The sequence below is a fragment of the Centroberyx gerrardi genome, chromosome 9 (assembly GCF_048128805.1).
Source record: "Centroberyx gerrardi isolate f3 chromosome 9, fCenGer3.hap1.cur.20231027, whole genome shotgun sequence".
NCBI classification, from domain to species: Eukaryota; Metazoa; Chordata; class Actinopteri; order Beryciformes; family Berycidae; genus Centroberyx; species Centroberyx gerrardi.
In genome coordinates this window covers 9,304,260-9,331,995 of record NC_136005.1, presented here as the reverse complement: position 1 = coordinate 9,331,995, position 27,736 = coordinate 9,304,260, and the positions used below count along the sequence as shown (strand labels likewise).

The window sequence follows — 27,736 nt, the reverse complement described above, 5'->3', positions numbered from 1 at the left end:
CTTGATGTTCAATGAATAAAAAGTTAGGAGATTAGAGATTTGAATGTGCTATTTTGTTATGGGTTGATGTATATATAGTATATATAAATATATATATATATATATATATATATATATATATATATATATATATGTATATATTTATATATAGTGACCCCACCAACAACCAGTTGGTCAGTAATACATTATTAAAAAGAAATGCTATGTTGTCATTTCATAACTTTATTATGTTTTTGATTTATTATTAATGTGTGTGGTTGAATGTTAGACAGACAAAGGAGTGTTGTTGTTTTTTTAAAAGATTATTTTTTGGGCATTTTTGCCTTTATTTGATAGGTGAAAGCGAAGAGAGACATGCAACACAGACCTTAGGCCGGATTCGAGCCTGGTTACATAGCAGACACCTTAGACCACTGATTCACCAGGACGCCCCCAGTGTTATAAGAAAGAAAAGTTTACAATTACATGTACTCAAACGACCAGCGGGCATACAGAGACACAATTTATTAGCTTACCTAATCTAATTGCATATGTTACTTGAAAATAACAGGCCATTATAACTGCGTCTGAGTGTCTTTTTAGTCGTGAGGTGAGGGAACAGCTGCTGTGTGCTGGCTGTCTGTGCACTAGTCCCACAAAGCGTAAATAGCTCCAAGTACTATATTGTCCATTAACAAAATTGGGCACAGTACGCATCATGAGAGCCCAGGAAAAACTCTCATTAGTGTGTGTGTAGTGCATTTATGTGTACGAGTGCGTATATGTGTGCCTGTGAGAGAGTGCGTTTGACCGTTCGTGCCGATCTTTTGTTCCTGACCGTTTCTGATTCTCTGATTCAGCAGACTGGGTGTGACCCCGTGACCCCCTGTTGCCAGGGAGAGAGCGGTGGGGCCATGGCTGCTGGGGCTGTGGTCGGGGAGAACCAACTCCAGAGGATTATCAGAGATCTGCATGGTACGCCAGCTTTATGTGTGTGCGCACGTGTGAATGGGTGTGCCAGCGGACAATTGTTGGCTGACATAGCGTGAATGAAGAGAAGAGAAAGAAGAGTCAGAAAGGTGTGCCATGATGACATGACTGTAGCCTTAATGTCAAGTCCGAGAGCGCTATTTTTCCCCCCAAAAAAACATCTGACCTGTCCTGGTAACCTGCATTCGGGAAAACGTGGATCTGACCTCGTGTCCATGTAGTCCCGGGCACAGTAAGGGTGTGGTGGAAACAGAGAGCCTCTTTCAGCATGCAGCGAGACAGAGAGCGGGTGCTGAGGGTGCACCCATCACGGGTGTCCTTCCAGTTTTTACGATGGATACGAGGCAAGTGGTTAATGTACGGAGTGGCCATGCGTGAAGAAGGTGGCAGTGGAAAAAATGGAAAATGGCAGGAGATACAGGCAACAAGGCGGTCAGTCTAGGGGGTTCTGTGTGTGTGTGCGTGTGTGTGTGTGTGTGTGTGTGTGTCATGGTAACAGGCACACTTTTCAACTTGGTGGAGGGTGAGCTATCTCTGTGATTCTTTACTCAGTTACTCAATTGCCAAAACTGTGCTAAGTGGTGAAAATCCAGCAGGGATATAGTTTAAATTTTGTTTCAGGATTTTTAGCCATGCGATTTACATTAATCTCTAATGGGAGATAATGATTTTCCTGCTTTTTCACTCTTTTTGTCCTGCTTCTTGTCCCCCTGATATCATCCCTACTGTCTATATAAGTAGGATTGCTGTTCCATCTGTTTTGGCTAAATACATTACATATACTGTATGTATGAGTTATGTATGCCTATGCATTTTCCAAGGTAAATTTAGGCTTTACCTGTTTGTTCAGAGAACGATGTCTTATTATTATCACTGATCTTTGTACACATCTCTCCCTGAATTTCAGAGGCTGTTTCAGAGCTTGCAAAGGAGTACAGGGAAAGTGGCGAGCCAATCACAGATGACAGTACCAACCTGCACAAATTCTCCTATAAATTGGAGTATCTGCTCCAGGTGGGACTTTGTCCATATTGTAACACCAGGCTCAGTGAATCGTGAAGATGTGAATAAATGAAGAGTTTGGTTCCGAAATAAGATATCCACCGTTTGAAACATGTCACCCACTCTTACAAAATGATTTATGGCATAAATTAAAACAAGATGTAGCACTTTTTAAAGGATGATAGGTAACTTAAATTGTTGGTTGACAAAATGATTACACTAGAGATGTTAAATGATGAATTTCAGGTTTTTATCTTTTTTAAGTGTGGGATAGAACTGCTCCAATCAGTACTTTGCATGCCCCAAAAATGTGCCATGTTCAACAGTTTCCCATACAAATTGTATCTGTCTTTCAGTTTGACCAGAAGGAGAAGGCCACATTTCTTGGTACCAGGAAAGATTATTGGGATTACTTCAGTGACTGTCTGGCAAAGATCAAAGGAGCCAATGATGGGATCCGCTTTGTCAAATCCATCTCTGAGGTAGGTAGATTATCACTATCAGAGTCTGCTTTGTTTATAATGACACTACTACTTATAGTACTATTTACACACTGTGCATTCATGATACAGATAGCCATCTTAAACTATTAGTGATGAGCAGGTTTTTGTTCCCCCCATAATGGATCAAAAGGGGTTTGGCTCTACAGTGACAGGTTATAAAAGAGTGCAATGATCAAACTGTCAAATGCCTAGGTTCATATTGCTCATCAGTGACCCCTGTTCCTGTGTCATGATTATACGTAACTGATCGCTAATACTGCAGACACTGCTGCCGTCACGACAAACACGATTAGTATGGATGAATTCTGCTGTCTAAGTGACTCACCTGTCCCTCGTAACCTAAGAAGGCGGCATTGCTTCTGCAGTGCAGTGGTGGATTTATTAGCATAGAAATACATCATCCCCAAATTGATGTTTATGTAACTGACCTTGTCGATGAACCGTTGTCTCTCAGTACCTTCTGTTCAATATGAATCAGTTTGTTGTTATAAAAATGTTCAAAAACAGGTATTTTTCCAGCAGTGGAGGGCCTCCATGGCTGTGTGAATGTTAAGGAAACACTGGTTACTGGTTAACTTACTATTACTTTGCTTCTATAGCTGAAGACTTCTCTGGGGAAGGGACGAGCGTTTATTCGCTACTCCCTTGTGCATCAGCGACTGGCCGACACACTGCAGCAGTGCCTAATGAACCAGAGGGTCACCAGGTAAAACAGGTTTTGTTGGAGATCCATAGGGCTTTCACTTTGTTTAAGTGCAAGTAAAATGACTTTGAAAACAGAACAGCATTTGTTTTTGCATGACAGAGGGATTGTTACATGTTAAAACTAAAGTTGAGTGCAAATCAGTCGCAATCGAGTTGCTGTTACAAGAAATGGGCCGGTTAGGTGTGGTGGCATTCATGGTTCCTAATAAATGTCATCTTTCTCTTCCACTTCAACAATTTCCCTCTGTTCCGTAGATCAGACTACTACTTTACTACTGGCTAGGGCTATTTACATTTCCAATCATTTTGCAATGCATGTCATATGTAAATAGATTTTTTTTATCATTTACTCATATTTTGTAACCTCCTGGTGTCAAATTTAGCTTGATTAATTAACGGCTGTCCAGGCTAACAGACACACCCCAAATAAAAATAGGGATGGATGTGATAATAAAGTTTGTAAGATGACTTGTTTTTAGATGTTATTTCCTGGTAGAGATTTCCATTTCTTCTTTGGGTGTCAGGTGGTATAAACCAATATGAAAACACTCAACTCGGGCACAGTGAAATACCAATAAAATAAAAAACAAATTAGGCTTTGTTTACTGTGATGGATTATCTAGCTCGGGCAATTTTCAAGTCCGTGGAAGTTGTTTTTCATACTTTATCCCTGCTTCTTTATGAGTTTTCCATATTTGTGTATGTGACCGGATCAAAATGTGACACAAAAGCTTTTTCAGTGAATATTTTTGCTTGTAGTTGTTGCTGCTATGTCCTGCTTTTGTGTCTTCTCACTCCTCTCTCTCCTCGCCCGCAGTGACTGGTACTATGCACGAAGCCCCTTCTTGAAGCCCCACCTTAGCGTTGACATCATCAGTCACCTGTATGAGCTCAATGAGGTCCAGTTTGACGTGGCATCCAGAGGTCATGACCTTGACGCGTCCTGGCCCACCTTTGCAAGGTAATGAATTAGAGACAAATCGTGCAAACATGTAGAAATCATGTAAAAAACACATACAGTATCTGTCAAATGTCTAATTAAGCAATGATTAATGAACACTGAAATTAGTGTGTCCAAATGCAGCACTTCTGTGGAATAAAACAACGACAGAATCATTGTTCTTTACACCAGGGTTTGGGCCTAGTTAGGATGTTTAACATTTAACAATATCACCAATATCAAATTTTCTGATCAACAGGAGGACTCTGGGTATGGCAAACTCACCTGGCCACATGTGGAAAGCACCCAGTCGCAGCTCCAGTATAAACAGTCTGGCCAGCAGCTACTCACAGGTAACTGTCACATTCCTCTCATAACCTCATAGGTCATTTTTGTTATGACTTTTTTTAAAAGCATTGTGTAACTAATATACAGTATTGCTTTTAAAATGATTATGTTCAACACAATACTTTTGTACTATCTATTCCTTTCCTCCTCCTCTGGTTCCACCCTACTCCTTCTCTTCCAACCCTCTAGCAAGCACCTGAGTTCCCCTCTAGCCCTGACTATGGCCAGGGTCTGCTGAGCGATCTGAACGAGTCTCTCCCTGCCTGCAGCGAAGATGCCAGTGCAGTGGAAGACCTTCGCCTGGAGCTGGACCAGTCAGAGCTGAAGCAACGAGAGCTCTTAGATAGGGTGCGGCAGCTGGGGGAGGAGGCTGCTGAGCTCAGGGGGGTGGTGGTGGAGCTCCAGAGGCAGCTGGATGTGTCACTGGCTGCCCAGGAACAGCAACAGGGCTTGCAGGGAGCACTAAAGGCTCTGGAGGGGAGAGAGGAGGTCCTTTCCAGAGAGCTGGAAGCACTCAGGGCTGGGGAGAGAGCCAGGGACGCTGAGCAATGCCTGCTCCAGGGTAAACTGGCAGCTGCTGAGGGGAAGAACGTAGAGCTCCTGGCCAAGTTGGATGGCGTGCTGAATGAGAAGGGCCAGCAGGCGGCCAGTTACTTTGATTCAGCACAGAAGATACACGAGCTGCTGGACAGATTGAAAGAGGCAGAGAAAGGGAAGATGGAGGCTGTTGCTGAGTTAGAGGACAAGAAGAGGCAGGCAGAAAGGCTAGAGGAGGATCTGAGAGTCAAGGAGGCAGCGGCAAAAGAGGGGGAGACAAAACTTGGAGCATTAGTAACTTCTACTTCTGAGGAGAAAGGCAAATTGGAGGCAAGAGTGGAGGAACAATGCAATGCCCTTGACAAGCTGCAGGGGGCCCTGACACTGAGAGAGAAGGAGGCCAGCAACCTGCAAAGGCAGCTTCAGGACCTCCAAAGATTCCTAGAGGAAAAGGAGAAACAGGTGGAAGAGGTCAAGAGAAGAGCACAAGAAGATAAAGACGAGATTCAGAGGAATATCAGTGGCTTAAAGGAGTCTTTAGAGGAGGAGGTCACTACCCTGAAAGATCTGCTCAGGAGTAAAGAAACAGAGCTAACTTCCACCTGCCAGACACTACAGCAGCTAGAAACCAAGAACCAAAGCCTGACCACAGAGAGGGACAGACTGACCACTAGCCTCTCTGAGCTGGAGGCTAGCATCAAGGAGCAGGCCAAGAAGATAGAAGACTACAAGACACAATGCACCAATCTAATGGAGCTAAATGGGAAACTGCTGACCACAGTGAAGAGGAACGAGGAGTTGAAGAAAGAGATGGCAGACAACAGAACAGTGCTTGAGGCTGAACTGGCAGCTCTGAGGGCTTCTGAGAAACAACTCAGAGGCCAGCTGGATGACGCCAAGATGACGGTGGATGACAAAGAGAAGAGGTTGCGTGAGGAGAATCGCACCCTGGATGAGAGTCTGCAGCGAGCCACCATGGCCACAAAGCTCTCAGAGGCAACATCAAAGCGACTGGAGCAGGAGAACCAGAGTCTGAGAGAAGAGCAGGCCACTGTGAAAGCAGCTCTTAGCTGCATGCAGGCAGAGCTGAAGTCTATTCATGGGCAGATTGGAGAGTTGGAGAAGAGCTTGGGAGCCTCACGCAAGAATGAAGCCATCCTTCAAGAGCAGCTCCGAGCCAAAGAGGCCCATCTAGAGAGTAAGGAGAAAAGCTTTGTTGAGCTCCAGTCCAGGGTGAAAGTTCTGGAGGCCAGTGAGAAGGATCTTCACGTGGCCAAAGTCCAGGCAGAAGCAACCTGCGCTAGACAGACAGAAGTGATTGAAAAGGTTACCTCTGAGAAGCAGGCAGTGGAGAAATCTCAGTTGGAGAGAAGCACCCTCCAAGCCAAGGAGAACGGGGAAGTGACTGCCAAACTGACTATGGTTGAGGGCCAGCTGGAGGTGAACATGAAAGAAGTGTCCAGGCTCCAGGCAGAGGTCCTGGACCTCAGGGTGCAGCTACAGAGGTCTGGGGAGGAAAAGTTAAAATCCCAAGCACAGCTGGAGGTGACAGAGGCCCAGAGAGACGAGCTCAGGACTTTGACTGAGCAGCTTAAAACCCAAACAGAGGCACTCAATCAGATGCACATCGCGGAGCTCATGGACAGCAAGAAGAAAGAAGAGGCACTGATTGAAGAGCGTGACAGAGAAGCAGCTGCCCATGCTGAGTTGGCTACCTCCGAGGCTGCCACCCGAGAGGAGCTGGCCACCCTAAAGGCCGAAAATGAGAAGTTGGCCCTGGAAAACAGCGAAACACGTGAAGGTCTGCACCGGGCCAACACAGAGATGGCAGAGCTGGGGATGACCATCTGCAAGCTAACTGCAGAAAATGAGGAGGCCAGAGAGCGTTGGACTGGGGATGCTGCCAGGATTGAAGAGCTGGAGGAGCACACCACCAAAGAGGTGGATCGACTAGAAGCCTGCATGGCAGCACTGCGGCTGGAGAATGCCAGCCTGAGAGAGGAGCTGACACAGATAGAGAACCTTCCAGAGACTTTACTGGAGCTCCAGGAGAAGCTGGAGAAATCTAACAGCCAAGTGATGAACCTGAAGGACTCCAGCCGAGAGGAGATGGAGAGTATCAAGTTCCAGATAAGCTCAGAGAGCATGAACCATCAGATCCAGATCAAGGTGAGTTTAGCCAGTCTGTTAATCATGCCTTGCATTGTGCTCAAGATAATCATTTTTCTTCAGTATTTTATTTTATTGTGTCATTATGTCCAATTCAGTTAACTTGGGTTTTTTTTCTCTTGTATGTTTCTCTCGCCTTTCAGAGTGTGAATGAACAGCTGGTTAAGGTGAAAGCCCAGCTGCAGAGAGAACTGGAGAATGTGTCTAGTCTGGAGGCCAAAGTGTCTGAGCTAGAGGTCTGTGTCCTTCCAGCTTCACATAATTCATGTTTACATAGTGGTGGTGGAACTTCTTCACAAATCTCTAGAGAATGAACGCCTTTGCAGAGAAATAGTAGTAAAGAAAATATACCGCTTTTGGAAAAAATAAGAAATTCTCTATTTGATGTATTCTTCATTTTTTCAAGTCTAAAGAAAATACTATATGATTAAGGAAAGACTATAGATAGACACTGAGTCAATAGTGCAAGATCCTATACATACCTTGTTACAGTCTCAAAAGCCTGAGTCTTTCATTAGTACATTTGCAGAAGCAAAATACTTGCCTTGAGGATGTGGAAAAGGAAGCGACACACCAAGTGGGAGGTTATGAGAGCATGCCGATTATCATTCATTATTATTCATATTATTCATTAGCAGTAGATGATTACAGAAAGGTCAGAATCATTTTAATCATTTTTTTTTTTTTTTTACAGATGTTGAGAGCTTTATTGCTAGAACACTTCCCTGTTATTGCTAAAGGTGGACAAATGAATAGGCAGCTCAATTACAAAACCACTGGTACACTGTAGAAGTCCATTCACTTAAGTACTTAAATTAATGAATCTAACACAGGCTGCAACATACAAATTGAGAACAATTGATGGCTAAATGATTGAAATGACGATCTAAAATATCAAAAATGCAGTTATGGATATGTTTTTGTATATGTTCTGATCATGTTTGATAAAGGTTGTGAATGAGCAGTACTCGCAGCTGATTGGTGAGAAAGACGTTCACATCACAAAGTCAGAAACTACCATTCGCCAGAGTGAGGAGGAGATTCAGCAACTGAGAGGCTCGGTCAGCAGGTGCGGTCATGCCCACTGCCACCTGTGCATTTCATCCTATTATTAAAAAAGCAGACTGTTAGCCGCTGTTTGATTTTCATTTTCCTTGCACCTGCTTTCTCCAGTGGTGAGGATGCGCTCTCAGCTGTGCAAAAGGTCCATGAGGAACTGAAGCAGAAGCTTGACAAAGCAGAGGCTGACAAACAGAGCCATCACCTCAAGATGTCCGCAGAGATCGATGACCTTAGCAGAACCAAGACCAACCTCGAAGAGCGGCTCATCGAACTCATAAAGTATGACCTCGACCTGTCTCTCATCACAGCCTTAGCACGGGGGAAATATGTAAGAGGCAACGGGGATATATGTTTTTATGAAGAAGAACTAAAGGGTCATGAAGTTTATTTCCTCTGTTTGGGTGCGCACTAGCATGTGGTAGTGCCTGCTCTTTGATGGGCCCAGTAGGGAGTGTGTATTCTGAATTGGCTCTCCCAGAGATAGCACTTTGCAGTCCTCTAATATGTTCCCACTGCTCACAGTCATACTTGACAGAGCGGTGGGCGAAAAAGTAAGGCTGAGGAAAAAAAAATAGCTTCTTTGAAAGCTGACATAATATTCTGAGAACATGATAGAAAAGAAAGACTTTGATGGAGGAGAGAGCAGGAAAAGTAATGCTGAGAGGCCAACATGAGAGGACAAGTGTGGTAGAGGGATGCTATTAAAGAGAAATACAGGGCTTTATTTATCATTCTTCACTGGCTTCAGCAACCACCGCTGCCTCTCATGCCTCATGCCTTAGTTGCAACATTTGGGGAAATGAAGCCACTTCTAAACAGCATGGCGTAGAGCATACACAATATATGAGATTTACAGTGCAGTCTAAGAAAATTACATGATAAATTTATGCTCATTCCTCAAAGATGCTGAAGTAGAAAACATGTAATCCACATTCACAAATGACAGCATGTCTTGGGGTCTTGAGGTTCCATCTGCCTTCAGAGTAGCCTCAAGATATTGGGCATTAAAAGTTTTGGCATCCTATAGGGAAAATCTAAAAACTCCAAATGTATTTTGTTTTTCTAATTTGCACTTTTCCCCCAAGTGAAAATACATTTCCAAACGTCTAACTTCAGTCTCATGTCAAGACCTGTCAAGACAGTGCCGAATGACACCCATGCCCAAAACCATGTCCTAGTGTGTGTCTGTTTTTGTGTACTATGACAGAGACAAGGATGCTTTGTGGCAGAAGTCGGACGCGCTGGAGTTTGAGCAGAAGCTGCGGGCGGAGGAGCGCTGGTGGTTGGTGGATAAGGAGGCCACTAACTGCCTCGGTTGCCAGGGCCAGTTTACCTGGTGGCTGCGCAGACACCACTGCAGGTGGGCACTTGGTTGGCACTTTTCACATCTGCACCTGCACAATCATGCCAGTTTAACCAAAGAATAATAATACAGCACACCCAGTCAAGCTTGTGTGCTTTCTTGACATGCAAGTTTATTATAAATTTTAGGTTTAATATGGATGAAAGCACACATTTTTGTTCTTGTTTCAGGCTTTGTGGCCGCATCTTCTGCTACTACTGCAGTAACAACTTTGTGATGACCAAGCACAGTGGGAAGAAGGAGCGCTGTTGTAGGGAGTGTTACACCCAGCACAGCGCCGTGGTGGAGAGGTTCACAGAGGCGGAGCTGAGTCCCTCAGACACCCAGCCTCCTCCACCCGGAGTTGGGCCTGTGTCCCCTCCTGAACCTGCCCCTTATAAACCCACTCCCAGGGTAACAGGTGAGAGACATGCTGGGATGAAAGACACATTCACACATGTTCTCAGTGTCACAGCCACACATTCACATTTTTACATTCACATTCACAGGCTCCCATACTCACACCACACACTAAATTGACAGCTGCACACTTGGAAAACCAGCACAGCTAGTTCCAGTGAACTGTAATGAACATTTGACTGAAAACAGTTTCTCACATTTGCTCTCTGGCTCTTTGTCACATGTATTGCCATCTTTGATGTTGACTGGGAACTAGCTCAGCAGAACTGAAAAGACTTGCTTTGTCATATTACGGAACAAGGACAGAAACCTTTGCTATTCTCTGTAATCTCTGAAGTTCATTCAGTGAACAGAAGGGGAAGAGGTTGACATTTCTGTCTCTGCATGCCACCATTCAATGTCAGTGGTTGTCTACAGAAGTTGCTTTGATTTTAAAGAAAGGAAACCTGCATATTGGTAGGTCTATTTTTCTAGTTGCCCGGTCTCGACAATGAACTTCAAAATAGTGATTTAAGATTCCCTTCAGTAGCAAATACAAATTGAGATATCACCACACACTCTTGTTTTTTCACATATGTGATAAATGATACAATTCATGGTATTTAAGTCCTTTTCATACATTCCTGTTCGTCTCAGTTTCAGACCCCAGCAGCAGATCTGACGATGGAGTTTTTGACATCATCACAGAGGAGGAAGTGAACGGCATCTATGACAGCGATACCATGTCCCAGACCACAGGAGGCTCCCTGGAGGGGGAACAAGACAGGCGGCCTCCAGGAGCGCTGGATATGTGAGTGTCAAAGACTATTTGTTGTTTTGTTACTGTGGGCATTGTAGACGTCTGTACTCGTTACCATAATGTTGCATATAGAGACATTCACAACATGTTCATGTGCAGAACTACTTGATTTGTGAAAGAAAGTTTTCCTAAAACACACCTGTCATCCTGGCATTTATTCAGCAGAAATACAGTACATACACCACAAATTGACATGCACACACACACACAATCACTAATTTACCCTGAAGTTCCTTATGACCTTCACACACCTTGCTTTGTTTCATTTGTGAGCCACTGCTGCTGTTTTGACTCCTCCTTTCAGTCTTGATTAAATGAGGGACGGACCTCAGCGATGACCGAGAGGCAGATGAGATAATAGTGAATTACCTTGTACCAAGGTCTGATTTAAGACTCCCTTCAGTAGCAAATACAAATTAATATATCACCACACACTCTTGTTGTTTCACATACTGTATGTGATAAATCAAAACCCATAACTCAGTGTCACGGTTTGTCATGTGATTTAGGACGACCTGGAAGAAGGCCTGCTTCCAGGAGTAGAATGATAATAAGACTTGTAGAGTTGCCGAATTCACATGAGTTTTGTGCAATCTTCAGCAATCTGTAATATCCACAGTCGATTTAAGTTTATAGTCATGGACCCTGAGTATACGGTACTACAACACTGAAAGACAAATGTAATAATGTTAAAAAATAGATTTATATGTGTATATAATTTCACTAGGGGCCATAAAAGCGTACTATACTGGACTCTAATCGTATACACATTTGGTTAACTTTATTCCTTATTTAATTACTTTATTATAATTTTTATTTACATTATAAATATTATTTTCAGTTTGTAAAGAAAAAGGGGAAAGAAAGAAAACTGTATGCCCTGTACAGTTTCCCCAAATAAAAAAAAGGACAAATGCATCACTGTCAGATACAGTAAGATACTCCGTTGTTGTTTAGTGCAGTGAGCATAGAGATAATTTCATTTGCAAGCAAGCACTCTGTTCTGTGTCTTTAGAGAGTTTTATGGTACATTGAAAACAAGAAATTGTTCTGTCTTGTGACTCAATTTGCAGAGGCACAGGAGATGCGACCCCTGATGACCCCGAAGAGCATGTTCCCACCGTTCAGGACTCAGAGATTAACCTCCTCAAATCAGGAGAAGTCACGTGAGTCTTTAACGTGATGTGCTACGTTCGTGCGTGATTGATTAGTCACCTCAGTCTTGGTCCTACTAATGCCATTTTACCGCATCTTAAATTAATTTTCTCTCGTTACAGGGTGGCTGTCCCTCTCAGCATTGATGATATTTCTCAGTTTGGTGACGGTTCGAGGGAAATTTTTATCAAATCTAGCTGCTACAGCCTGATATCTATCGCTGTGGGCGACTGTGGGCCTACCATCGGCTGGATGTTCTCCTCCGAGCCCAAGAGCATCTCCTTTAGTGTGGTTTACCGGGAAACCCCTGACATCCCAGTGGAACAGTCAAAGGTAGACCCGCTCAGTGTGTTTGTGTATGTATACATACTATATATGTGTGCTATATGTAGAACAATGTGTTGTGAAGCATTTAGAGCAGCAGTGCAGCAGCTAGAGGTAAGATGCATGTGTTGTGCACTTCCCACCTACTTGCAGTCTTCTTGCTTACTGGTTGAGATAAACAGTCTTCCCTTTCAGTCTTCCCTTTCCTTATGGCCTAAACCAGTCATTCCCAAACCTTTTCATATCATGGTCTCCCCGAAGGACAACCCCCTCCTCCACACATTAGACCGCAGACCCCATTTAATAAGATTTTACATTTTATCCTATGGAACCCCATCTGACTTGGTGGAGAATTATATAACTCTATGTGCTGTAGGTGAGGTGATACCAACAGGGTGGATAGTGAAACCTGTAATCAAAATAGTCATCCTTATACATAATCTCATTGTGCTAGGGAGTGAAGTAATAGTGAAATTAAAGTATTGCTCATTTTTCTGACAAACTACTACTACTAGAACTACCCTACAGTCTAAAACAAATTGAAAATTACACAACCTTATAAGCAAATAACTGATAGTCTAATTAGAAGTAAAATTAACCTAACTTACCCTTCTTTGCTTTTTCGAGTAACATTAGGCTTGGTCAAGCACAGTCTTAAGTAATGATGAATTTGGTGGACTGTGAATGAATTTGGACGAATTTACAGCTGTACAAACTCAACACGTTGGCCAAATAGAGTCTGCTCAATTCATTCAATTGTCTGATGTAAAAACCGGAAACAGGTTAAATGCTCACTGACCGATACTCAGCATTGATTCATTAACTGAACCGCTAACCCGTCTGAACGAACAAATCACACATTTTTAACGCATCTTTTAACCAAAAGATGGCACTACCTCCGCAGCTGAACGGTTCATTTAGTCCGATAAAGCAGCTGAGCTACTAACCCAAACACTGGGAGCTGAGTCGCTGAACCGACTGACTGAACGAATCACTCAGATCTGGGCTGTTTCTTTTGACCAAAGGCGGGACTCTCTACCCGCCTGAATGATTTGTTCAGTCCGATACAGCAACTCAACGGTTTGTTTAGTCCGATTGAAAGATGTCGATTCAGCAACTGAGCTACTAACCCATACACTGAACTGCTGAACGAATCATACAGTTGTGTTTGCGGCGTGATTGCTGTTTGGGTGTCGTGGAACAACAACAATGGATGAATGAACAAGGAAGTTTGAGAATTTGTGCCCGGCCTGCAGTGGCACGTGATCGGACATTCCAGCCACACCAAAACTCACAGATGATAAATTATTACCAGGCACAATTGATTACCCCAGGCAGGCACTGCACAGGTATTCATGGACGCCCCCCTGTGGAGCACAGGGCTATTTGTTGACCTTTCTAACATAGCAGAATAAAACACTGCAGGTTGTCTTGGTTGCTCAGCAGGTTAACTTAAAATGTCATGGGTTTTAAATGAGTTATGACCTTTTGCCGCTTTTGCCCTTTATTTGTTTTCGTTGTAGTGCTTTGAGATTTGCTTTTAATTAAAAGTGTGTTGGCAATAAAATGTCTACATTTATATTACTTTTTATCATGATGATGATTATTACTGTACTTGCTGACTTGCATATATTATTGATATTATATGTAAAGAAACAGAAATACCATAAAAATAATCTTTAAAACAAAACAAGGCCTGGAGTGGCATACGTTAAGCTTTACTTTTTCTTCTGATTGTAGACGAGCACAATTAATAAGAAATAAATCAAAATCACTGTACTAACAATTACAATTTCCAAATTGCAAGAACCTGGACGTTTGTTTGATTGCCTCTTGAACAATGTATTCTGGCATTGTGCAGAATTCCTCGCCTAGAAATCGAGCTGCACCTCAGACTCTTATTCCTGTTGTGTCCTCAGGTCCTGATTCCTCTGACCCGCTGTAACTCCCATAAAGAGACAATCCAGGGGCAGCTGAAAGTCAGAAACCCCGGCCTGTACACACTCATCTTCGACAACTCCTTCTCACGGTAGGGAACTCCCAATATCCAGTGTCCTTGTCCTGCCACTGAGAGATTCTTCTTCTTAGTGGAAAATGCTTGTGAATGACAGAAAATCTCTCTCTAATCAGCTCTGTCTCTGCCATCATTTGCTGCCTGTGTGTGTGTGTGTGTTTGTGTGTGTATGTGTGTGTGTTGGGGCCAGGTTTTCTGCTGTGCCTCAGCATTTCATTTCAACTGCTAGATTGCAATCCTTTCATCAGCAACCTCTCCTCAAACAGGTTCATCTCCAAGAAAGTGCTCTACCACTTGACAATTGAGAAGCCTATAATCTACGATGGAAGCGACTTTCCGTGAAGCTGGACTGCAAGTGCGGCCGCAGTGACTTAAGGCTGACGTTAGAGGGCTAAAGGGAGACTCGAGAGATAAGAGTTCAATGTCCATTTTTAATGAATTATTGCTTTTTAAATTTCAGTTATTTCATTTGCTTCTTTTGTTTCCAAATCCCCTTTCCACCCAGCTATTTTATGTTTACTTCTGTTGATTTGTTGAAGTCTTATTTGAGAAGGATCCTTTCTGTATTATTTAACACTAAGGTATTATGTTTTGAGGTGTTTTAATGTTTTTACTGTTGCCTAAGTGAATTGTTGTCAAGGAGATAATAGAGATTTTAGACAGAGAAACAGAAAAAATGGTTTATACAAGCTTTACAGTTTCTGTTTAAACAAACACCAAGTAATGTACCTTTACGTCAGCTAGTTTTTTTGTTTATTTCACAAATTTGGACATTTTAAGAAATTGTGAAACTTTGTTTTTTCTTTCTGTTGTTTCTGATGGTCTCTGCTTGCTTTGACCTCTCATTTCCCTGAATATGCTGTTATGTTGGAGAATGCTGATCACTGCAGAACACTTGCTGTCAGATGAAGATCATTTATTTGCAAGTTTCTGAGTACCCAGAAAAGAATATTTTTTATTTTCTCTTTGACTCCCATATATTTTTGACACTACACAATTGGCTTTCAATAGATTTTAGAGGTTCTAAGTGTTGTAGGACACGAAACGAACAAAAACTATATAAAGTGCAGACGTGTGGTTTGTTCACAGCAGCGGCAAAATGATCGCAAACAATAATCAACCCAGAAAATTACCCAGTGACTGCAGGAGCCTGAGGATAGACAACGAAGCTTACGCACTTTGTGCAACTCTCAGGAGTAGAACATCAAATTGTCTGAAAATTGTCTCCACTGGGAGCTGTTGGCACTCAAAGCGTGTCCTTATTTTCTGTTTTGGACGAAATACTGTCATCTTAATTACTATGTGAGGAGAGCTTAGCAAGCCAGCTTTCTCCATCCCATTTATTAAACTATGGTGCTGACTGTCAGCTTATGATGATCTACTGTATTTCCAAAGTGCCAATTAGCTCTTTTTTTTCCAGATATCAGTTTGTCTATGTAATTATATGTTTTACACTTATGTGTTATCCACTTGGAACATGACGCTTGGTATAAAATATAATATACTGTAAGGAGTTACGAGAAACGAGAAAGACATTTAAATCACAATATGCACAATATCATACATTTCATACTATCAGTTGAAAGGGTTTTTGCTTAGTTTGGTTTTCATTTTCATCTCTGGAATCATCTTAGCCATTTTAGCCAGACATTTCAGATACCCAAGCTTTTATTGTACTCTCTGTGATCAAATGTGTTTGAATATTGTTTGCTGTTTTTCTTCTTTTCTCTCAAAGCAATAAGAAAAAAACGATCTTGGTCACTTTGATGGAGTTGACCACACTTCTTAATGAAGCAAGGGCTTAACTCTGCTGCTTTTGTAGGGATCTGTTTGCATTTCACAAACAGTTCTCTTTTATATTCTTTGATTGGTGTAAATTAATGCAATTTGTATGCAAAGCCTGATATTTTCTCAAGAGATTGCACTTTGTGAGAATTATTTTTTAAATTCTGTTACGAAAAAATATTTTAAAGTACATCTGTTAACGTTTATATGGTATTTGTCAAAGATTTCATGCAGGGACAGATTTTCTACTTGTTCTTTTTGACAGACAATTTTGGAGAAGTGAAATGTACATTAATCTTCCCTACAAACACTCTATGCAGCCAGTAATAGACCTGTCAAGCACAGTAAACATGAATAAAATCTGAGAATAATGATGCCTCCGCCATCCACTTATCCACTTCTCCTCTGCTATCTGACAGCCTGGAACTTCAGGACAACATATCCCAACAGTTTATCTCTGTGTGGTGCCTCGCTTATTCAGAAATGTGGCATAAACAAAGAAGTCACCGCACAAATAAATATGTCCTTGGGTGTGTGTTGTGCCAGCCTGAAAAGACCCAATAATCCATTTTCACATTTAGCATTTCAGCACAGGGCTTTCAATTTGGCCAGAGTTTCCTATTTTTTTTTTACTGTATTTTTCATTTTCTTTTTCCTATCCTGCCTGCCTCTCTGCCTGCCCGCCCGCCCACATCTGTCTTCATGAATTCATTTTTGCTGAATTTTTTTATCCAAGATGAAAGCAGAGGGAGAACTACGGCTCGGATTCAGTTTGTTCGTCTGTCACACAAAATATGCCAGATATCACTGGTCGGACATGGACGAAACTTTGGGGTAATGATGCATCTCACCACTATGATTATAGGCTAGATTAAAGTGAAAATCTTACATGGTTTATCTTTTAACATAGTATGCATCGACCACATCTCTGCTTCCATTTGAGTCTAGAATTTGCATGGATGATGGGATTGGCTAACAATTAGGGACTGTGTGACTGTGCACCAGCTCACCTGCAGGAATGCAGCATTTGAACCAGTCCCTACCTAACTGCTCACAGGTTGATTAAGCCCCCAACACTGTCTTACAGACAACAGGCAGTTGCATGGCTACCTGACTTCTCCCCTGAAACACAAGCACATCAAATGTGTCCACCATGCGTTCACACTGTTAACAATTTAGTTGATGGATTTCTCTGTCCAGATGGCAGCGGTGCGAGAGGCTCTGATTGCATCTACATATGGTCTCATGCAGCTATAAAGTTTTGAACAGGCAGATCAAGTCTTTCCCAGTTCAGAATTAAATTTAGGAACCTGAAGTATGAGCCGGTTTTGAGAGCGGGAATGATGAGCACTAACCAAACCAGCAGTGATGAGATGAAAGATGATAATTTATTAAAGATGGCTTTATAAATTAATAAGTAGCAGTGTTGGTCATGCCTCCTTAACCTTATATAAAGAAGACAATGATGAGTGCCATAGGTATCACCAGTAATAAACCTGAGTGCCAAGTGGTAGACAGCAGCTAAGGGTTTAAGGGTGGTAACTGATGCGTGTCCAAAAATTAAATCACCATAATCCAAAACTGAGAGAGACAGCTTCAACTATTCTCTTCCTGCTGAACATAGGGAAGCATGCCCAAATATTTATAATGAGGGACCTTCTTCATGTCATCTATTAGGGGCACTAAGGCACCGCCCCACCTGCACCGTCTACTTCAGTTAGTGATTTCTTACATTTCCCAGAGTGACTTTCGACAGTGTCCACAGAAAGGGGATACGTTAGGGATACAGATTTTATTTTATTTTTTTCTTTTCCTTTATGGTAAATCACCACTGTCCAACTCTCTTCCAGGATCCAGGTATGTTGTATCAGTGGCGGGACTTTAACACTCTATACATTTGTCCAGTGGGAGCTTTCCTCTCCTTTGGGATACAAACAGTTTGGTTGGTTAAAACTTGTTTAACTTTGTGGAAGACAGATAGGTTAGGAGATATGAGCTTTGTAAATAGCAGCTCAGTGTTAGCTAAGGACACATTTAGGAGCGCTCATCTTTAGTTATCATGCTACCTAAAGCACCGCCCGTCGCCTGTAAGACGGCCTTGAGGGCTCAAACACCCTTTGAGCCACCGAACGTGTCAAGCCAGCCAGAGACGAACAGAAGCTGGTATTACCTTCAAAATAAAAGCATAAACGTGTCCCTTCAGTTTTGTGCCACAGCTGGTTAAAATTGTCTTTTTCAAGACATTGGCTGATGTACATTTTGTTGTTGAGTTTTTTTTATTTAACGTTTGGCAGCCCTTTAAGCTTATATGGCTATGGAAATGTGTGAAAAGGACTACATCACCCTATTTCTATAACTAAAAAAACGTTGCAACAAATGCTTGTCAAGAGGGGTTTTATTATGAAATGTGTCACCGGAATTCCCATGTTTTTATTTTGGCGGCTTGACAAATGCCTTCTTTCCACCTGGGGATAGACGGGCTTTGAGTCCTCCTAGAGTCTCGTAGATAAAAGCACCACGTTGGACTTGGAGGATGGTGGTGCGCTACTGAACCGACAAGATGTGCTCTCTCCAAATCCACGGGATTTTTTTCACAATGTCCCTGGCTCCATCCGTGAGTGATTTAGCCTACTTTAACTTCATCTGTGTGAAAGAATAATGATGCTGATGATAGTAAGAAAACTTGCCACCTTCGTTTGCAGAGAAATTAGTAATATGAGTCTAACTGTTATGTTTTTGTTTTTTTACTGTGGAAAAAAAAGAAAATAATAATTGCGATCACTCTTTTAGAGAGATTTGATTAGAATATTTTAATGTCCAAAAGTAGAAATTTGTTTAAGGCCGATCGGCAAGAAAAACACTCCAATCAACATATGGCCTATGAACCGTGTCATCGATTCTGTGATCATTTTTCTGTGTCTATTGTCATATTTACATTTTATTTTACAATGCTCTAATGTATGGGTATTTAAAATAAATACCTAGAATATAAACCGCGTGTGTGTTCGCAACTACTGTGCGCGAGAGTGTGCGTGCGCGCTCTGCGTGTTCTGGTACGTGATTGGTTAAATCTTCAGATAGGCCTACAGTAATTATATTGCCACTGTCGTCTTGCATCTTCAAAGCCACTGTAATCATAACAGTATCAGCCGATTGGTCACTTTCTGACGCCTAGAATATTATTCATGCTGTTGTTTTCATCACAAGGACTAACATCATTTTAATGCAATTATGTATCTGCACAGACAAAGGTGTTATAGCTATATATCGGTGTTATGGTTTGGTTTGTAGTACATTTATTTTCACCTTTAATTGACTAATTGATCAACAGTGTTGCCCCATTCATTATATTCAGTTGATTTGGAAGTTTTTGTGAATCGTGGTAATGGACTTTATGTGTGTAAAGGACACACACACACACACACACACACACACACACACACATTCATAACATTCATAGCATTCATAATACATTGAAATGTGTTGCCTAGTGAAGTCACTTTATTGAAATCATAACAAAGTGAACGGCCCTTTGGATTTAATTAAAGGACTTGTTTGCTGCCTCTTAGTTGTAGAACAACAGCACTCATACAATTTGTTAAGGCCTATCAATTGTAAAGCAACAAGACATGCACTAAACCATACAGACGCATGCATATACACACATTGACACACACACACACACACACACACACACACAGTCATTAGTGAACAGTTTTATAGAGCTATTATTACACGGCCACCCTGCTCATTTCCGCACCTGAAAAGAAATGAGGGCTCCGCAGGCGGGATGGTAATGGGTGAGGTGATGGTGGGCAGAGGGTGAGACACTCATCACTGTCTTCCACTTCATTCCATTCTCTTTCACTGATCAAGACCACACAGAATCATAATGAACTACTGGGGTCCATGAATACACACACACACATACACACACACATACACACACACACACACACACACACACACACACACACGCACAAGAAAAGAAAACACAATCACTGCAAACATGACCAATAAGTCTTTTGAATGGTGGGATATATTTGAAATGGGGCACATAAAAGACGCCCCCCCCTCCCCATACACACACACACACACACACACACTCACAAAAAGCAAAAAGCACCAGCTGGCCTTTTTGTCTGCATGATAAGGATTCGCAATATCCAGCATAAATCTAACTAACAGACTCTAGAGAATGTCATCTTTATTTATTTATGTAACCTTTCTTTAACCAGAAAGTTTCTTGAGATATAAGAGCCTGTCTCTTTTACAAGAGAGACCTGGCCAAGACAGCAGCATGAATACGTTAAAGGCAAATACACATTAAACATATCACACATAAAACAAGTATAATATACATTGCAACAAGTCACATAGGGCAGTGGTTCTCAACCTGGGATCCGAGGACCACCAGGGGTCCTTGAGGGGGTTTCAGGGGGTCCCCAGCAAATCAATGAATTGTTAAACTTCACTATTTATTATTATACTATTATTTCATTTACAAGAAGTTAATACAATTAGAGAATGTAGAAGAATGACTATTTTGATCATAGTTTCACTGTTCTCTACAGACAGTCATGGAATTCTGGACAAAATCATATCTAACAATAAAAATATTCTCAGATTTGGGTCCGAGGGACAAAATCTCATCAGATGGGGGTCAGTGGCCAAAATGTGGACTAAATTAGGGGTCCTTGATATGAAACAGGTTGAGAATCACTGACATAGGGCACATAGAGCAGCACACTAGATCCGCCTTGTGGATCCAGTGTGGTAGCAGTTTGAGGCAAAGGATGACATGTTCCAGAGAGGAAGGAAGCTTACCAAGGAGAGTTTTGTTGATAAAGATATACATGTGAAACTTTCTACTTAGCGACAGTCAAGTCCAACCAACCAAATCATAAATGCTACAGCGATGAGTGCGCGATTTAGCATTCAGAATGAAGCACAGAGATGCATGATAAACAGAATCTGGCCTGCATGACAATGAGCAGGATGCATGCATATACAGGATGTCATCATCCGTAGTCTAGACAAAAATGTGGCTCGGACTAACTTCTTTCTTGCCTCAAAGGAAAAACATTTCTTAAAATGAAAGTAAATACCCAGTTTAAGCTTAAGCTTCTTCACAAGGTTTTCAATATGTATATTAAAGGATATCTTTTCATCCAGCCGTATGACTTTTCTAATTTAGTCCCCCCTTAATGTCAGGATAGTAACATTTTGTGCAGGCAAAAGTTTTATGTGCATTTAAGACTAACTTCAGCTGGCGAAGTGTAGATTAAAGTGTTGAAAAGCAATTTGGAGGTCTCTAATCTTCAACTCTGATCCACTCCATAAGCAGCTGGCAGATGGACTGCTCAACTGTGTATTTGTGTATGCAAATGTTGTGTGGGAGTGTTAGCCTATCTGTCTACATATTTGACAGCCTGTCAGTTTATATCTGCACCCATGCAATCTAGAATATTGATTGTGTCTGTGCTTGTTTTGAATGATTGAACATGTTATATATCTTTATACTGTATGCCATTACCTTGACAACAGCCCAGAAGTGCACATCGTTCCCTGTTGAAAATAGATGGCAACATCTGCGAAGAGAGCCCAATCCAATGGCCCCTTTTTGGGTAGTTAGCAGTTAATGGGCTTCAGCTCTCTTTCAGAGAACATTTTTACAGCATCCGGCACACTAACTTGGCAGTGCGGAGTGGCCTTTGGTTAAGCATTTAGTTTCATAGCTCATGTTATCCAGGCGGACTTTATCTAGTATCCCCTCTCTATATCTGCTTCTATATTTTATCCTATCATGCAGTTGAAATGCATGAGAGCATGCCATGTGCCTGGTACTCTTATCCAGCCTGTCTTGACTGCTGTTTTATTCCTCTCCCCCTGCCTTTCTCCACCTTGCTACACCTCTCAACGGCACACCATTCTCACTGTCTAATGTAGAAAAAAATAGAGAAAGTGTCTTCACAGAATCAATGCTGCAATGTATAACACATGACCATCACCTAACATATGCCATTTATTAAAGCACCTTACAGTACCATGAGTGCATAGATTTTAACATGGGAAACAAAGCCCTAACTCTGGCAGTGTTAATGACATGCTCTATAGGACCCCAGTTCAGCACAGTCGTAACAGAGAGCAATGCACTGCTGTGTCCCATCTTGAAGCACGCTTACTGCAGATTCAGAATCCGGTTCCTCAGCAGGAGGCAAGGTACGCCCGTTGCCATGTGTCCCCTGCCCGCCTGTTAGCAGGAAAGGGAGGTAATTGCTGGGTAAATTGCACGATAATATCTCTCATTAGACTATTAGCATTGCATTAGGAACATAGAGCAGGGACTGGCAGTGTTTTGTTCATCTCACCTCCCGACACTTTAATTCCTCATTGATGGAGGGAGAGATGGCACTGAAAGCTTGCATATGTGTTATCTACACTGAACAAAAATATAAACGCAGGACTTTTGGTTTTGCTCCCATTTTTCATGAGTTGAAGTAAAAGGTCTAAGATTTTTTCCATGCACACAAAAGGCTTATTTCTCTCAAATTTTGTTCACAAATTTGTTTAAATCCGTGTTAGTGAGCACTTCTCCTTTGCCAAGATAATCCATCCACCTGACAGGTGTGGCATATCAAGATGCTGATTAAACAGCATGATTATTGCACAGGTGTGCCTTGGGCTGGTCACAATAAAAGGCCACTCCAAAATGTGCAGTTTTATCTTGAAAAAATGCATTTGTTAGGCACTGAACTATGGATCTCACATGACTAGGGGTACAGATATGCATTTTTTGAAAACCAGTCAGTATCTGGTGTGACCACCATTTTCCTCATGCAGTGCAACACATCTCCTTCACATAGAGTTGATCAGGTTGTTGATTGTGGCCTGTGGAGTGTTGGTCCACTCCTCTTGAACGGCTGTGCGAAGTTGCTGGATATCGGCAGGAATCGGAACACGCTGTCGTACACGCCGATCCAGAGCATCCCAAACATGCTCAGTGGGTGACATGTCTGGTGAGTATGAAGGCCATGCAAGAACTGGGATGTTTTCAGCTTCCAGGAATTGTGTACAGATCCTTGCAACATGGGGCCGTGCATTATCATGCAGCAACATGAGGTGATGGCGGTGGATGAATGGAACAACAATGGGCCTCAGGATCTCATCACGGTATCTCTGTGCATACAAATTGCCATCAATAAAATGCACCTGTGTTCGTTGTCCGTAGCTTATGCCTGCCCATACCATAACCCCACCGCCACCATGGGGCACTCTGTTCACAACGTTGACATCAGCAAACCGCTCGCCCACACGACGCCATACACGCTGTCTGCCATCTGCCCGGTACAGTGAAAACCGGGATTCATCTGTGAAGAGAACACTTCTCCAAAGTGCCAGACGCCATCGAAGGTGAGCATTTGCCCACTCAAGTCGGTTACGACGACGAACTGCAGTCAGGTCAAGACCCTGGTGAGGACGACGAGCACGCAGATGAGCTTCCCTGAGACGGTTTCTGACAGTTTGTGCAGAAATTCTTTGGTTTTACAAACCAACTGTTGCATCAGCTGTCCGGGTGGCTGGTCTCAGACGATCTCGCAGGTGAAGAAGCCGGATGTGGACGTCCTGGGCTGGCGTGGTTACACGTGGTCTGCGGTTGTGAGGCCGGTTGGATGTACTGCCAAATTCTCAGAAATGACATGACGGCTTATGGTAGTGAAATGAACATTCAATTCACGGGCAACAGCGCTGGTGGACATTCCTGCAGTCAGCATGCCAATTGCACGCTCCCTCAAAACTTGCGACATCTGTGGTATTGTGTTGTGTGATAAAACTGCACATTTTAGAGTGGCCTTTTAGTGTGACCAGCCCAAGGCACATCTGTGCAATAATCATGCTGTTTAATCAGCATTTTGATATGCCACACCTGTCAGGTGGATGGATTATCTTGGCAAAGGAGAAGTGCTCACTAACATGGATTTAAACAAATTTGTGAACAAAATTTGAGAGAAATAAGCCTTTTGTGTGCATAGAAAAAGTCTTAGATCTTTTATTTCAACTCATGAAAAATGGGAGCAAAACCAAAAGTGTTGCGTTTATATTTTTGTTCAGTATAGTTACTTAAACAGAAAATGTGTTTTGTGAAAATACTGGATTGATTATTGACTCTCAGCTCCAGTGAGTCCTGTCAGTCACTTGGGTCCTTGTGCTTTTCCTTGGCTCTCCAGCTATCAACAGCTCCCTGGAGACAAACTGCCATCAGTTGTCAGAAAGCTTGTGTTGAATTCCAACTCATGCATTCTGTATGGTGTTTTCTGCCATAGTTAGTTTCTAAAGTGGTTTCTCTAATCCTCCACAAATACAAACTCTGGCTTTCTTCCAGACTCTATTGTGTGCGTGTGCGTGTGCGTGTGCGTGTGCGTGTGCGTGTGCGTGTGCGTGTGCGTGTGCAGTAGGAGGAGGAGGAGGGAAAAGGTTCCGGAACATATCAAGACAATTGCGCATTGGAGGCACGGTGGTGCTCAGTGCAGCCATACAGCTTACTGTAGACCTAACAGCCTAAACATTACTAAATGACCGACTGTATGACCTTAGAGCTCCGACTACTGGGGACCTATAACAATATTTGATTATTGCATAGGCTACATAATGCTCATTTTTACAAACCTGACCTTCAAGCAGTAGAATAAAGATATAACTGCACTGTGCACAACATAAAAATGCCCACATAGGCTACTATGAGACATCCTAATCATACATAAAGGAAACTGCAATGGCATTTACCAGAGAAATTCTGGTTCGAGTAGTTACGCATCAATATTCAATACAAATACTTTCATAGGATATCGATTTTGAATGTAGGAAACAATGTCAGCGAATAATGCAATAAAATGTGTCGTGGTGCAGCTAGAAGTCGGCCTAAATGCGACACTCAGCTGGACCGCGCTGGTTTTGAAATGCCCACAGTGATGTGGCTTACAGCCCTTCACGTCAACCAGTTCTCATGTTATTACCAATTATTTCTGGACACTCAACATAACGTGCGCAATTGCCCTCATATTTAACTGTGGGACTTACAGGTCTGCACTCCAAAAAAATTCTGTTTCGCAGTCATCTATGCAAATATTAATTTTGATTGTCCCAGCAGAGACCTAATAGATTACAGAATATGTGGTCGTATGGGTTGGAGGACTTGTTGAAAAGAAATCATGCTTACCTTCAACTTTTAGCCATGACGCTGTCTGAAGTTTACCATAACACACTCTGCAGAGCAGCTCACTCATGTGTTAAGTGATTACTATGGCTTGTTGTTACTTTCTAATAGGGTAATCACCTGTCTTCATATGGAAATGAGACAGTTAGGTTTTTGGAAGGGAGGGGAAAGGAAAGAAGAGTCAACTATTGGGAGTATTACATGGCAGACAAAAAAAAACAACAACTTTCATGCCACCAGGTGCCGGGTCCATGCAAATAGGTACCGGAATGAAGGTCCTGTTCCGGCAGGATCTGGCACAAATTAAGCACTGTGTGTGTGTGTGTCTGAGGGTGGATACATGTTTGGGAGAGAGTGGGAGAGAGACTCAAAATGAGGAGAGAGGGTTGAGGTGAGTGATAGCAGAACATTTTTTTTAATAATATACTTAAATGTACTCCAAAATGGCTTGAAAACCTTCTGTTAAAGAGTTCCCTCTCTCAGATGTTGTGAAGAAAGTCCTATAATCTGGACTGCTAAAATTTGACTTCATACACCTATTTAATGTCCGGAAAGAGTCCAAAATAAGCCAGGAACTCATCTCCGGTCCGATCGTCCGGGGCGGTTTAATAGGCTTCTGAGCCTACACACCTGGCTCTCCCCTGCTTGTAGCACTCACAATGAGGATTTTATTGACAATTTGGGACCGCAGGCATTTTTTCCAGAAAGACAGCCTCCACCCCAATCTGCTTGTTGCACAGATGCGAACTTGTTACACGGCATTCGCCACTCACTTGTTCCCATCAACAAATGATGCCCCCAGAGTCCAGGCCCATCTGTCGTAGGTTCCTCTCGAAATTCTATTCATCCTTTTACTGGGCTTGGACCAGTGGTTAGTAAATCACCGGTTTGCCCCCTAAACCGTTACTTGCCGCCTGTCTCATCACTCAGGCAAACCCATCCATCAGTACTGCCTCTGTACTGCCTTGTCTCTAGACTCAAAAAAAAAAAGGTCAAATTATAGGGACGGTAAAGCCCTGTAATTTGGAATGGCAGACCCGACATTTTTTCTTCTGTCTCTGAGAGGCAAACTAAAAAGCAGTTGGGCAGAAAATGCGAGAGCTATTCAGTTTGCCACCTCTCGCCAATCCAACATTTCTAACTAGATGGCACTCAATAGAGCGCATACCTCCCCCAACGCTGTGCAATTGTCAAATATGCCAGTTCCACATGTCGGATTTTCACCAAAAATTAATAATTTCTTCCATGCCGCATTACCAACTTGTTGTCACGTGTCACATTAGGAGATGCACACATTTTCATGACTGTAGCTCAAATGGGACACGAGTCATGCCTGTTCAAATTTTAGTCACTTTAAACATTTTAGCCAATTATTGCAACACCTCTTGGCCAGTCAGAACTATATTTGTTCAGTGGCCATTAGCAGTGCCCTTCTTCCACTGGACCAAATTTTGGAAAAAATGTATGTCTAAACCAGAAATGAGCTCTCCAGTGCCTCCATGTTGTTTGACTGGGCCAATAATAGATAGTATGCCTGCTGATAGGCCACATAGTTTGAAGTTGTTACATGAATCCATTCGTTCATTGTATGCCTTTTGGTGAGAAGCCACACCCACTGCCTCGCCCCCCCTTTGGCCAATTAGTATGACAAGTTAATCAGTTCTTCCTTGCCTTCCAGTTTCATGCAAATTGATAATATTTTGAGATATCCTGCTAACAGACAAACAAACAAACAGACAGAGAGACAGACGGAATGGGGCGAAAGCATAATGCCCATCAGACTCCATTGGCAGAGGTAACAAAACAAACCCCCCATCCAGCTGTAGTGTTTGGTCTATTGAATGTTAGATCTCTTATTAATAAGACTTTTATCTGTCAGGATCTTATCATCTCTAATGAGTTTCATTTTTTCATGATTACCATGATTACTGGAAGAGAATTCTGCTGCTCTAATTAAATCATCTCCCCCTAATTTTCTGCATCTTCACCAGCAGGCTGTCAGGCCGTGCTGGAGGAGTAGCAGGACAATCTAAAATGCTCTAGGGTAACTCCGGGCAGCTTCTCTTCTTTTGAATCTGTTGCTTTCCTCAATCATGCTAAACTCCAAATTCTTTGTGTTTTAGTTTATAGCTCCCCCTAAATCACCTTCTGGGTTTCCAAAAGACTTTTCGGACCTGCTCTCTTGTATTATACTCAAATGAATTCAATATTCATGTGTTGTCCTGAAAACTCTCTGAGTGCCTCTGAGTTTTTAAATATTATTGATTCCTTTAATTTAATCTTAACAAATACAGGTCCAACTCACATTAAAGGTCAGTCTCAGGATTTGTTTTTGTCCTATGGGGTGGCCTTAAACAATGATCTCTGTAAAGATGTCTGCTTCTCTGATCACAAATATATTATCTTTGATGCTGTGCTTCCCAGCCTGGATAGAAGTGAATGTAACCT

The 27,736-nt window shown here is 42.2% G+C and overlaps 1 protein-coding gene across 1 annotated transcript; it reads left to right on the top strand.

The window, feature by feature from the left end:
• The first annotated feature begins 845 nt into the window (after positions 1-845).
• On the top strand, positions 846-16,437 carry fyco1a (FYVE and coiled-coil domain autophagy adaptor 1a). The gene is made up of 17 exons (XM_071917607.2): positions 846-954; positions 1,877-1,983; positions 2,328-2,453; positions 3,074-3,180; positions 3,997-4,140; positions 4,379-4,472; positions 4,657-7,173; positions 7,317-7,409; positions 8,124-8,242; positions 8,347-8,514; positions 9,443-9,595; positions 9,769-9,998; positions 10,634-10,787; positions 11,870-11,962; positions 12,074-12,284; positions 14,195-14,304; positions 14,556-16,437. Exons 1-17 carry the CDS (start codon positions 894-896, stop codon positions 14,629-14,631), a joined length of 4,563 nt encoding a protein of 1,520 aa, XP_071773708.2. The 5' UTR covers positions 846-893; the 3' UTR covers positions 14,632-16,437.
• The last annotated feature ends 11,299 nt before the right edge of the window (positions 16,438-27,736 follow it).

Excerpts from the sequence above, each read along its gene's own strand:
- fyco1a (XM_071917607.2), top strand. The coding sequence starts at position 894 with ATGGCTGCTGGGGCTGTGGTCGGGGAGAACCAACTCCAGAGGATTATC. Across the intron at positions 8,243-8,346 it reads CTGAGAGGCTCGGTCAGCAG|TGGTGAGGATGCGCTCTCAG; the intron begins GTGCGGTCATGC and ends TGCTTTCTCCAG. Across the intron at positions 14,305-14,555 it reads TTCGACAACTCCTTCTCACG|GTTCATCTCCAAGAAAGTGC; the intron begins GTAGGGAACTCC and ends CTCCTCAAACAG.